This window comes from Limulus polyphemus, unplaced genomic scaffold (genome assembly GCF_000517525.1).
Source record: "Limulus polyphemus unplaced genomic scaffold, Limulus_polyphemus-2.1.2 Scaffold5192, whole genome shotgun sequence".
Taxonomy (NCBI): Eukaryota; Metazoa; Arthropoda; class Merostomata; order Xiphosura; family Limulidae; genus Limulus; species Limulus polyphemus.
The window spans coordinates 28,864-42,658 of NW_013670802.1; the positions used below are offsets into that span (position 1 = coordinate 28,864).

General features: G+C 32.5%; 1 protein-coding gene and 1 long non-coding RNA gene across 4 annotated transcripts in view; one reads left to right on the forward strand and one right to left on the reverse strand.

Moving 5' to 3' along the window:
* The window catches only part of LOC106472248 (glycerophosphodiester phosphodiesterase domain-containing protein 1-like), a 54,791-nt gene that overhangs the window by 18,119 nt on the left and 22,877 nt on the right, over window positions 1–13,795 (reverse strand). For all 3 annotated transcript variants that reach the window (XM_022400847.1, XM_022400848.1, XM_022400849.1), the window contains exon 3: window positions 2,677–2,742. In XM_022400847.1, coding sequence (XP_022256555.1) covers window positions 2,677–2,742 — 66 coding nt within the window. The remainder of the gene's footprint in view (window positions 1–2,676; window positions 2,743–13,795) is intronic.
* LOC111089082 lies at window positions 9,907–11,784 on the forward strand. Its single transcript, XR_002613426.1, has 3 exons — window positions 9,907–9,990; window positions 11,232–11,351; window positions 11,644–11,784. It is a non-coding gene; the product is annotated as an uncharacterized LOC111089082 (long non-coding RNA).

The following is a 13,795-nucleotide window of genomic DNA, read 5'->3' on the forward strand; positions in this document are numbered from 1 at the left end:
GGTTTCCCCAAGATAGCACCCCAGCCTCAAGATAGACATATGTGAAAAGATGCAGATCTTTATGAAGTAGAAGAAAGAGGGGAACATGCAGCAGTAAACTTCCATTTGAATCAAAACTGAAAGTAACTGAGAGTAGTGGACTGAAGATATATAGCACTGAGAAATAAGATTCCAATAGAAGTATCACATGTACGAGAGTCCCATGGGAATGACTTTGTGAAGTGAAGCCATTGTCCCTAGAGTGAAAGAGACATCTTTGGTGGTGATGTGAAAGACAGAAGAATATGAATATGTGAGGCAAATATTTGCAGTGCCATAGGAGCTGGTTGAAGTGTTCCTTGAAATGTGTGGATCCAAAAATCCCTGATGTACCAAATCCTGTGTTTCCACTTAATGAAATGTAGAGTTGTAACTGAATCAGTTACAAGAGATATGCCCAAATAGGCAGTTAACTGAGTATGTGTAGGAGACTGAATGGGCGAAAGCATTACAAGAAGTCAAATATTCATGTAAAAGTAAAAGTCAATGTCTAGTGAATGTAAAGAAAATCCAGCAAAACTATACAAGTTGACAGAAGCAGTTGACAGGATAGGATGGTAGATGAATAGTGATATTAAAGACAAGCATCCTGTATATTCATGAACATCATCCATAGGCTGTGAATAAGAAACTTTTGTTACAACCTCATGTATTCCAATAGAAAATAAAATGTCTCCAGGAAAAGGTTAATTGAGACAAGTCTTTAAGCTCCAGATTTCCTCAGAACACACAGAGATGAGAGTTAAAACCTGAAGAAGTTAAATAAATGGATTTGAATGCTCTTTTCTGAAGGCGGTTTTAGATTTCCTGGTCAAGAATTTGGAAGCAACTGGATCAGACAGATAAAAAAAAGACATTTAGACTAGATGGAAAGATCTGTCAAACCCAAGGACTACAAAGCAAGGGTCTCACAGATGAACTAATAATCTGAAATGATTCTTCTCCCCTCAACAGACAAGATGGGTGAATTGTTTGACACAGAAATGAGTAGTTGAGTGAGTCAAGAAGATTCACATTTCCTAAACCCACATTTAGCAACGTAGTACATTCTAATGAAATGAGCAGAAGTAAGGATGTCAATGAAAAGTAGATGAAGTAATGAAGGCATAAAAATGAACATTACTTGTTGGTCAATTTGATAGGAACAACTAACAGAAATTAGGACTAGTTGAGAAATCCTTCTCTTCAACTATGAAGATGAATAGGCCTGAGCAAAATATATATTTTGTCTTTCTTTTTCACTCATATCATCATGAGAAAAGGGCTAGCATTCTGTAGGTGAGCATGTATATGAACGTAAAACCTGACAAGGTCACTGACATACAATTCAGAAATAATAATCAGAATAGGTTGATCAATAAGGGCTGACAATGCCACTACAGAATGTTTCTGCATGCTAGAGTAAAAATTCATGTGTAAAGCCTCCAGACAAGGTATAAAATTTCCAATATTGGCAGAAACATAAGCAGCAGCAGTAGTTAATGTTGAGAATAGAATTCAGCTGTCAATAAGAAAATCTAAATTATGGAAGAATGCACAGCTTATATATGATCTTCTTACATGTACAATAAATCAAGTGGAAGGTGGAAGAGTGGATGCATGGTAGGCACTGTAACAGGGACATTACGAACTTTGAATCACATAGTTGTTGACACATGTGGGCAAGTCAACAAGGAAAAGATTTCAGCATTTCAGAAGTAAGTTGATCTGATTTGAATTGCCATTTACCTATACATTATACAATTCTATTGGCGTACTAGTAAAGTTATGCAGGAATGCCAGAAACTTGCACCACATTCCAGTGGTAACTTGTGTGGATGGAAACTGCATCTTTATCATTTTAACTATAAATTTAGCTTCATAACAAACTGTACAACTAACAGATTTATAAAAGTTGCATTCTGTGCACTAGATGCACAATTCTCTCCCAAAACACAAATACTTGTATCTTGTTGTTTCATATAGTTTTTACTTGTTTATATTTTATTATTAAGAGTTTGAAACCTGTTTGCAAATTTAAAAACTGTGAATTCTTTATGTATCAATAATTATTTCTTCATGTAGTGCACGATTAGGAAGGAGCTGTAGACCAGACCCAAAATGAGACTGAATGAAAACCTGGAATTTACTTAATCATTTTAATGCTCTTGTCTTCACTGTAACACTTGAGCTCCCAGTAACCTATTTCTACATTTTTTGCTGGTGTCACTTTTTTGCCAATGGCAGATAGAGGTTTAAGCATGATCAATTGCCCTGTGCATTAAAGTCAAGCTCTAGAAGATAGAGCACAATTTGAAAACTTGCAGGGTAAAATGTTGTATAAAACTACTGTGTTAAAACAAAATCTGTAAATTCTATGGTTGTTGGTATTTTTGATCATTGTTTATAAAGTAGTTCCTTTGTTTCATCACAATAAAACAGATCCACATTTAGTTTCTAACATGCTTCAATGGCAATGAAACTTCAAGTAATTTGTACATGAGCTGTATTACAAATTTCCATGTACAAATATGTGATTTACCTATACATTCTACAATCCTACAATCAATCTAATTGGGATTAAGGTACAGTATTCTGCATATTAATGCTTCTTATCTTGTAACATCATCACAAAAATTAACATATTAAATAATTTACCTGTTTATTAACCAAAACAAAATACTGTATCTCTTCTTCTTCAAACGTTCTTCAAACAAGGGTATTCTGAAGAACAAAATTAATTACTGATTACTTGTGAACTGTTAGTGTAGCAGGTTTTGATCACAAGTAAGAAACAAAGAAAGCATTTTGTCTAGATATAAAATATGTCTTTACACCAAAGCTTGATTAAAAAAACTTTCTGGTGTGTCTAAGGCCACATACAGTACCCATAACATTCTTTAGTTATTATACTAGTTATAGTGCATAGAACTTTTTTCATCAATTCTCCTAATAAAATAATATTATATCAGTACTCAAATAAAACAATTAAATGAACAATACCGTTGAAGTTCTCAACTATCATATGTAAAGAAAAACATCAATATTTTATGTTCTTACACATATGTATTAAGAGTTTATCACCTGTAATATAGATAGGTGTTCAATATGAAGAAGTAAATTACAAAGTTACCAAAGAAATAATACAGGTAATTTATAAAAAAAAGTGAAATTATTAAGCAGAATGTGCTCTACAAAATCCAGTGTTTTAAATTAGATTTTCTGGTGCTATGATCTCCTAGTGAAGAATCAATATTCAATAAATATGATGAGTATAAAACAATGCATAATGTTTAAATGAGAAACACTTATGATCTTTATCAAATTGACTATATTTGTCTTGAGTTTTCTAAAGTTAATAGTGAAATACTTTTTCTGTGAAATATATTTAATAGGCTTTATTTTATGTGAATACTAGAACACAGAATACTAAAAGATTGTCCTTTTATACCATCTTCAAAGTCCCCACTTGCAGTTATTAACTACAGGTTACTCAGGGTAAGGTTTGGAGATATTGTTAAAAAGATATTCAACAATAACATGATGTATCCATACTTTAATGCTGATAATAAATCATAAGTTGTTGAAGTTCCAGTATGTTTGTGCTTTATCACTAACAGTGCAAGTTAAATTTTAAAAGGAATGATTTTCTGTATAAAAAGTATTGTTGTTTTACCATGTATTAAATTCAAAACTTTTAATGTCCTCATACTTTATAATTATGGTAACACACAATGTATTATAAATTTACCATTATATACTGTTACCTTAAATATTTAAATTGTGATATTTCTTTTGAATGTACACTAGTCCCCAATTTTACCCATTACTTTTATTCATTCTCTTGCTTGCATAAAAACTATTCAGTTTTTCCAGCAGAGGCTTCTTTACCTCAAAGATCTCCACTGTACATATATACATCATGTTCAAACTAAAACTTTCACAACAAGATTTATGGCATTTCAGATTTATTACAGAAACTTAAAAAAGAAATAGAATAAACAGCATGAAAGAAAAAAACACAAACAAATGCACTACAATCTTAGTATAACTTTCCCACAGATTTACAAATTACTCATTAGATGGCAACACTGTAAATTTTTCTTTTGTCTATAACTCTCCATTCTTGAATGAAATTATACTGAATAAAAATGACAGCTTGAAGGATGAATTAAGACATATTTACCAGACTAAATTTCATTCTTAGCAATAATAGCAGTTTGGATACTGATATTTATTGCTGATCTCCAGTTCATCCAGTTATATCTTTAGTAATCACCACTCCCTTTTACCAAACTTCTTCAAGTTAACAAGATGTCAGTGTTGAAAAATTTTCTATACTGTTCATCATTATTTCCTTTCTTCTGAATTTGTTAGGATGAATTGCATCCATGACAAATTTCAATTTCCTCAGTAGAATGAGAAACCTCGAGTGTTTGCTGTGTAATCAAATGATTCATTACCTGCATGCAAACAATGTTACTGACAGTGTAGCTTGAAGTGTTCCAGTTGTCATTTAATAAAACTCTGATCTGATAATCTGTATCACTTCCTTTTGTAAACCAATGGAATGTAGGTAGTCTGGTGGTGCTCATATGTGGATTATCATATACTTTATTAAGATTTCAACAGTTCTTCCCTTATGAAATCTGTACTATTGTTTGAAACAATAACAACATCAGATGATCAATGAATAAAGAATGACATATCATTTCCTCCACAAAAAACTGTTTGTTGGGCCACTGGATGAAAAGAGATTAATCTAGCAATTATGGAAGCATATATATTAAGGATCAATCTATTCTTCACTGACAAAGTAAAGAGTGATGGATTAGGATTGTTTTTATTGGGCAATTTTGTTTTGCTTGAAAAATAATACTTGATTTTACACATTGTTCCAGGTTCTTATCAATCCCAAATCATCATTAATATGGCCTTGTCAAAGCATGATGAGTACAATGTCTCAGTGAAAGGTTTATTAATCCAGATTCATCATCACTTCCAGGAGGTGATATGATTATCCATAATCCTCTCATCAAACATCAATCTACTGTGCTAATATGGCCTTGTCAAAGCATGATGAGTACAATGTCTCAGTGAAAGGTTTATTAATCCAGATTCATCATCACTTCCAGGAGGTGATATGATTATCCATAATCCTCTCATCAAACATCAATCTACTGTGCTAATTTCAGCTTCAATGCAACTTTCTTCTGGTCCATATATGAAAGAAAGCTCGTCATTGAATAACTGTATGCCTTAGCTAGTAACACATCCTGGTCAATTCATTTTCTGATTTCAATAGCCAACATATATTTGTTGTATGGACTTTAAGTAAAAAACAATCTCATACAGTTTTGCAACTTTAACAGGTGCAGATTTTGGTCAGAAGCTAACATGGTGTATGATTCTGGGTGGAGTCATCTGAGAAATACGTTTATCTACTTCCAAACAGACTCAGAACTAGCTTGTGAACTGCAATGATTATAAACTTTTGACACAAAAGATACTTTTTGATGCAATAAATTTTATTTTATTTGGTGCAATGAGTATGCAGTACAGAAATACCATTTGTTTCTGAGAATTATAATAAAGAACTATATATAAGAATTAGTGTTATATTAGATATATATAGCACACAAGTACTGCAAACATTGCAGTAGTTGTTTCAGAAGGTAAAATCTTACTATTTCTTTAACAACTGCTTCAAAAATGTGTCCTTCTTTAGCAGTTTAATGCAGTACTTCAGGCAAACAAGAAAACAATATCTAAAATGATACAGCAACAGGGCTTAAAATGAACAATAACAGACTAATAAACTGCTGGTTAGTGTTGTAGTTATGTTAATAAAACTTACAAGGCACCAGAAACAATTGGTATTACACATTTCAGAAGGATGGTTGTAGATTATTTTTTGTGTATTAATACACCTGTGATACATGCATTTCAGTCATTCACACACAAGATTTTGAGTACAGACAGTTACTATAACTGTGATTAACAATATTGTTTCAACTGCTGTTACCATACTGGTTTTGTGATTTACATTTCAGCTACATGGCATATCCAGGTTAAGTATAAAAAATTGAGATAGCAAGAATTCACTTCAACTTGTTTGATCAGCTGCCAAGGTAAATTAGCTTACCTATTCTTCCTCTGCAGTTCAGTTTTGTCAGCAGTGTGGTTAGAAATAGTGTGCTTAAGTGGCTGCTCATTGGAAGTAATAATTAAATAGAAATCATGTAAGCTGCAGATATTTCATCGACATTCTTCTTAAATGATCCATGATTAGCTCAAATGTTAGGTCTGTTGACTTCTAATGCTTTGTCAGCTTTTAATGTTTAAACCTTGACTTTTAATAATAAAATACTTTTTTTTTAGTATAAGTTGGAAATCAGCAGAGGGGTACTGTAGATTTTGTTGACCCAGCACTCATGGCCAATATACACCAGTTTCTGACCAAACCAAGTGTCTTTTGAGAAATTTTTTAAATAAGAATTCTGTTACTGTGTTTGATTAAAAAATATTTAGATTTTGTATTTTTGTACTGTCTATTTATAACTAACTCAGTTGGTGTCAGAGAAGAACAGCCCTATACTCCATAGTAAAGTGTTCATCAGATCTCCAATTTTGCAGGACCTAATCATTTACTCAAAAGGAAATTAGTGTAACTGAGAATACCATACATGGCTAAGCTGTTAGTAGCAAATGGTATTATGGGACATTCAACTGCTATTGTTAAAGATTTGGCAATACCCTGTCTCACTAGCTTAGACTTTATTCAACAGAAAGAAGCTAATGCAGACTTTCTGACAAAAGTCACTGAAAGAATGTGCATTCTCTATACTGTCACTCCAACGAAACATTGATCAATGAAGTGCAGTGCTTGCGTATAAAAGGTAATGAAAACTTAAAGGAGGCATTACAGAAATATAGTGATATTTTAGTAAGCCTGGACTTACAGACGTTGCCGAATATAGCACTGAAACCATTAGTGAAAGATCAATATTTAGTAAGCAATATCATTATTTGCCCATTAAGTTGTACATGCTTCGCAAACAAGAGGATAAAATGCTCCATGATGTGTTGATTAAGCCTTTCATTTCTTTATGGATTTCTTCAGTAGTTATTGTTGAGAAAAAGACTAATGATTTTTGGTTCTATGTGGAGTTAAGGAAGTTGAACCAGGTCTCAAAAACTGATAGATATCTCTTACCCCTTATGATGAAATTCTGAATGCCTTGCCAAAAGCAACATGTATCAGCATACTAAATTTGTCTAATGAATTTTGGAAAATACCTGTAAAAGCTAAGGTCAGATCTAAAACTGCATTATCTATTACCTTTCAAATATTAATGGATAAAAAAGTCCATAAAGGATCAACAGAGTTCTAATTCATATATATTGATGACATTATTGTATTTTTGCCAATATTTGAGCAATATCTCAGAGACACCAAACTAGTTTTTTTTTAATAAGCTTTATTAAGTTAATCTATCTTTAAAAATTTGTGAAAGTAAATTCTTCCAACCAGAAGTTTCTTATCTAGGGTTTGAAATTACTCCTGCAGAAATATATACAAATGATAAAAAGGTTAAAACTGTAAAAGACGTTCCTATTCCAATGAATTGTAAGTAATTATGTACTTTTTTTAGGTATGGTGCTTTGTATTATAAATTCCTTCCTAGCACTGCTACAATTGCTGAACCCTTATATCAGTTAAGGATAAAGTGTGTCAAATGGAATTGGACTCTTCAGTGTCAAGATGCACTTGATAATATAAAGCAGCAAGTGATTCATAAAGGTCTAAAAAGAGTGAAAATTACTTTCCATTTCAGATGGCTCAAATGTTGGAGTGGGAGCAGTTCTATATCAGAAGAGTGTCATTGTATATAGTAGAAGAACAAAAGTCACTGAAAGAATGTGCATTCTCTATACTGTCACTCCAAAGAAACATTGATCAATGAAGTGCAGTGCTTCATATTTCTAGGATATGAAATATTTCTTCTCTGGGACTGTATGATTGAATATCCTACTAATCCTCAAACTGTGGAAGAGCAAATACCTGAATTGCAGCAAGCTCTTTAGAAACCAAAATACAACACTGATACAGCTCAGAAACTTAGTTAAGCTTAGGAACTATAACAAGAGCTATCTCAGAAGCTGGATGTATTCTCCATCTCACTGATGAAAGCCCTGCAAGTCTTCTGTAGCCAACACTGTCAGTCATCCTTAACTCTTACTGCTGTTGACCATCACTGACTGTCAGTATCACTTTCACTAAGCTTAACTAATTGATAGATCCTTATGGCAGTTCCTGCTCAAGTCAGTCAGAGAACATTATGAACAAATCCACAAATCAACTACCAAAGGTTAGCTAGTCTCCTATGTGCTGTGATGAAAAACTGAACTATTCCAGTAAATGGAACCAGAGCTGGAACCAAGAAAAGAACAGACAGAAGATACCTTCAAATAAAGCTTTTGTCAGGTACCTGTACTTAAAGTGTAAAAAGATACCTAATAGTGAGACAGAGTATTTGATTTACTGAGGGGAAAATTGGGAACTTTAATAAATGATTGTCATCAATTATTTTTTTAAAAAGGAGAGGAATGTGAGATAGCAAATTTTCTTTATTTAGTTATAGTTATGTTTATCATCAATGTATTTTTTCTTTTTATCACTTAACTCAGCTATATTTTTATTTACTTTAAAAATAAGTTCACCAAAATGATGTATATTCAGTTTTTAAAATACAGGATTATATTTATTCAGGGCTTGAATTGAAATGGAACAAACTGGGATGTCATCCCTTATTGGTGGTAAATATGAGTATACCTTATGGTTACTCAAGGATTCATTCATAACTTTGGTCAAAGATATCAGGGTAGCAGCAAGAAAAAAAACTATTAAGACTGCTAAAGAAACAGAGGCTAAAAAGCAAAGTGGAGCCACTGAAAAAAATCATTTTTAAAAAAATTCAGTCAGAATACAGATGCTTCAGACAGTGATGAAAGCATAAATTACAAGACTGGTGGCAGACTTCAAGTGTCAAATAATTCATTCGATGATGACAAGATCTTTGGAGAAACTAGTACAGATACTGGTACTGCAGCTGATAATAAAGTCTCAGAGAAAGAACAACATGAAATGAAGAGTTCCATCATGCAACTACTGGTAGGGATGATTAAACATCCTAATCACAAAATGAATGACAATATATGTATCCCAAAGTTTGAAAATCCTGTGTTTTGGCCAGAATACATAAGTATGAGTAACTGTAATTTCTTAGTAATGAAAGATCCACAGAAAAAGTATGATTTTTCAAGGGATCACACAGTATGAAAGTTTTCAAAAACCTACTACAAATATGTCAGAAACTACTTTTTTTTAGTAATATACATAGTAGTGCAAATATATGAGTGTATTGGGCTAAGGATTCTTCTACAGTAGGTGTCTGTGACTTGTTGGCAATAAATTCGACAATAAACGAACAGCACGCACTTCACTTGTTTTCCCATCGTTTGTCTTTGGGAACCACCAACAATAAGAATAATCATAATGAATAAAGAGTACTTTTTGACAAAATATACCAATTAATTTAGTAATATAAGATTATTTTAATTAGATACTTAATCTGACATTACAGCTAACTTGTTTGTCATGTAAAGCATAGAAGTGCCTGATGTCTTATTAATTAATATTACTATATTAATACAGTCATATAATAAACATAAACAGTTGGTCAGTGTTTTAGTAAATTTGAAGCAGTATTTACTTTAAACCAGCAAAATATGTTTAAAAAATATTTTCTTTAAAAATTCAGGATTTGAATAGACTGTTTTATTTTTATCTAGAAATTCACTTACACTGTTAATAAATCTTTTAAGGTACCACACCAGAAGGTCATTGTCAAGTAAATGATGATTGTCCTTCCAACCAGGCTTGTGACGTCACCATCAGGAAATGTCATGGTAAGTGTAAACACTTTTAACTGATTAGGAAAATATATTAAAAACAAAGAGCACATTACTAATACCATGATGTAAAAAAACAAGGTGTTGTTAGGTGTCAAAATTTTTCTTCTTAGAATAGACATTACCTGATTAACATTCATGTTGTATAAAGGCAATAATTTGTTTTTGCCGTGTGGGATTTGTTATTAATATTTGGTTAAATGAGCAGAATCAGTAGCATTGATGTAGACTACACACTAGATTCAGAAAACAATATCTTTGATATGAGGATTTTAGAAAACACTAAAATACTTACTGAAATATTAGAATTATTCACATGTAAAACTAACCAAGTTACTCAATCTGATAATATATAGCTTAGTTAAATTATTGTATTCGTGAAATTTAGTACATCTTTTCTGTGTTTTTCCCTCAGTTCTCCCTGCTAAGAATTTAACTAACTCAGTTTTTAATTGCAGTGTTAGTTTTTATATTCAAATAATTATTAGACATCGTTGTAAAAGGCTGTTGTTCTTTTGTGGTCAAGCTTGACTGGTTTTGTTTTGATAACCTTTATAGCACTTTGTAGTTTTAGTAATCTGAATTTTCCTTAGGTTAAGGCCCAGCATGGGTAGGTGGTTAGGGAGCTTGACTTACAATTTGAGGGTTGTGGGTTCGAATCCCCTTCCCACCAAACATGCTCGACCTTTCAGCCATGGGGGCATTATAATGTGACAGTCAATCCCACTCTTCGTTGGTAAAAGAGTAGCCCAAGAGTTGACGGTGGGTGGTGATGACTATCTGCCTACCCTCTAGTCTTTCACTGCTAAATTAGGGATGGCTAGTGCAGATAGCCCTCTTGTAGCTTTGCAAAAAATTCAAACCAAACCAAACTTTAGATTAAACAGAGTCTATATCAGAAATGTCTTAAGTGAGTAGTTATGAATGTGAGCAGTGTAATAAGAACTAAAAACATATCACACTATAATATATCTTTACTTACCTTATAAGTAAATAGGAGTCATGAAAAAATACCTTTTATTAGATCTACCTTTTTTCTGCTGTTTTTGATAACACCAGCCTACTTTCAGTAGCACCAAAATATTTCAAGTTTAATAAAAATTGATCAGATGCTTCTGTCTCATGAGTATTTTGCAAAAAAGTGAGTCTATATAGATGTGTGTGTGTGTGTGGTGAATGAAAGTTGGTTGGAATGATTAACTGAATTCATAGAAGGTTAATGTTGTCTTTTGTTTCAGATCCCTGTCTGGTTAAGGAAATGTGTCACTCAAATGCCCACTGCAAAGTGAGTAGTCATAACCCTTACTGCTTCTGTCCAACAGGTTATACTGGAGATCCAAGATCTGGTTGTCACAGAAGTAAGTTACAAATATTTATGTGATACAATTTCATGTTTGTCTTATTTAGTGAATGTTGAAAGATGTACTACCTCACTGATTAAGGCATTTTCACTATAATTTTTTAATAGTAAAATGATTACCAAACTCTTAGCTTTGTTAGAGAACTTGAAAAACAGTAGCAGCAACAATAAATATTCAGTAATGAAATATCATTATTAGATTTAACCAAATGATACTGCTGTTTACTTTGTTTCTTTGGGTTTTCCATTTTTCTTAAATTTATTTTCTTCATATATTCATCATCCTCCAGTTCAAGGTTGCCAGACAGATGAGAATTGTCCAGGGAATCTTGTTTGTTTATCCAACAAGTATTGTGGCTGTAGTGAACAGTTCAGTAGGATATTTGACTTTTGCATTTGTAAGTTTTGTCATTTATAATTTTTGTGCTTTGATGGATTAAATTATATCATTGGTTGAAGAGTATTCATTTTCAAGAGTAATAACTGTGGTAGTACAACAAAATAAGACAAAAAATATTTTGCTGTTAACAATTACATTACAAGCATGATATAAAAGGAGTGAATGCTACCATATCATTTAAAATTTGTCTGTCTAATTTGTTATCTATAGATCTTTTTGCTACGTGCCTGAGGGTTTGAAGTATTGTACTAAGATTTTGAATGTTTGCCTCAATATATTTGATGAACTCTGTCATTGAGCTAAAAACTTTTTTACCACTACCTTATAATGGTTGAAATGATACCCTGCACTTTTTTTTTACCACAAGCCCATATTTGACTACTTGAAAGTGAAGTATTAAAAAATTATATTCATCACATTTTATCATACTTGCTACTCAACAAAAAAATTAACAGATTTACTAGTTTTTGTTTTATAAATAGTTCGACCTAATGTTTCTTTTAAACCAGCGAATATACTCGATAAGAATGCTTTCTTTAAAAATTCAGTATTTTATTACAACTTTTAGATCATAAAAAAAATATTTTGTCAGGTTTTTATAGGGGTTGGATTTCTTAAAGTAGGTGTCTGTTTAAAAAATGGACAGCACAAAATCCACTTGTTTTAATGTAGTATATTCAAAACAAGTCAAACATATCTACAAAAATTCGTTACACTATTGGTTATCACAGGTGTATACAGAGCTTAAAATCGTTGTCTCCTTTTCATCAAGGCCCAGCATGGCCAGGTGGTTAAGGTGCTCGACTTGCAATCTGAGGGTCACGGATTCGAATCACCATCCCACCAAACATGCTTGCCCTTTCGGCCATGGGGGCATTATAATGTGATGGTCAACTGCACTATTCATTGGTAAAAGAGTTGCCCAGGAGTTGGCACTGGGTGGTGATGACTAGCTGCCTTCCTTTTAGTCTTTCATTGCTAAATTAGGGACAGCTAGCACAGATAGCTCTCATGTAGCTTTATGGGAAATTCAAAACAAAACAAACCTTTTCATCAAAGTCCACACAGGCAGGTTTAATTACTTTAGAACACCCTTTGACAAGACAAATTATTATTCTTTATCTCTGTTATATCAATACCACTGTGAAACTCACTTTACTTATTGCCCTTTATAACTAAATTAGCAATAACACAGTCTAATTTCATTTTCACTAGTGTCATATATAAAAGATTTTTTAGTGTAGGTAGTATTCTTAATGAATTTATTTTGTGTTTGTAATTCATTGATGTCAAGGCTATCAAACATTGTGTTTGTAATTCTTTGATGTCGAGGCTATGGAGATTTCTAGAAGGCCTAAGTGATAGACGTATAAATAACTGCAACCAGATGAGCAGAGTAAAGTCACATGAAAGAGAAGTTTGGTCAGAAAAAAGTTAGAAAATGTAAAGTTAACTGTCGTGGGAGTGAATGGCCTAATGGTTGATATGTTAGAGTGAGATTTGAAAGAGGTAAGGAGAAAAATTTGTCTCATCAAAGGGTGTTCTAAACTACTTGAACCCGTGTGTGTTGACTTTGACAAAAGGGAGACGATTATTGAAAGCTCAGGATACAACTGTGGTAACTCACACAAAATCATAGTTTGGGTTGTCAACTGAATACTAAAGCAATTGAATTGGTCTAAGTGGACAGGAAGAAGAGAACTGTATAGTGTTTAAGATATAACTATGATCTCCATAGTGTAAAGAATTTTTGTACATAAGTTTAACTTGTTTTGAATATATATATATATATTATTTTCTCAGCAGATGGTCCGTTCTTTAATATAACCTCTCAGCAGATGGTCCGTTCTTTAATATAACCTCTCAGCAGATGGTCCGTTCTTTAATATAACCTCTCAGCAGCTGGTTTAATATAACCTCTCAGCAGATGGTCCGTTCTTTAATATAACCTGGCTGTGATATGAAAATAGTTCTGTACTGAGCTAGATTCTTTATGGATTATCCCAATATGACATTACTTAGAGTTTCCTTTAGAAAAGGGA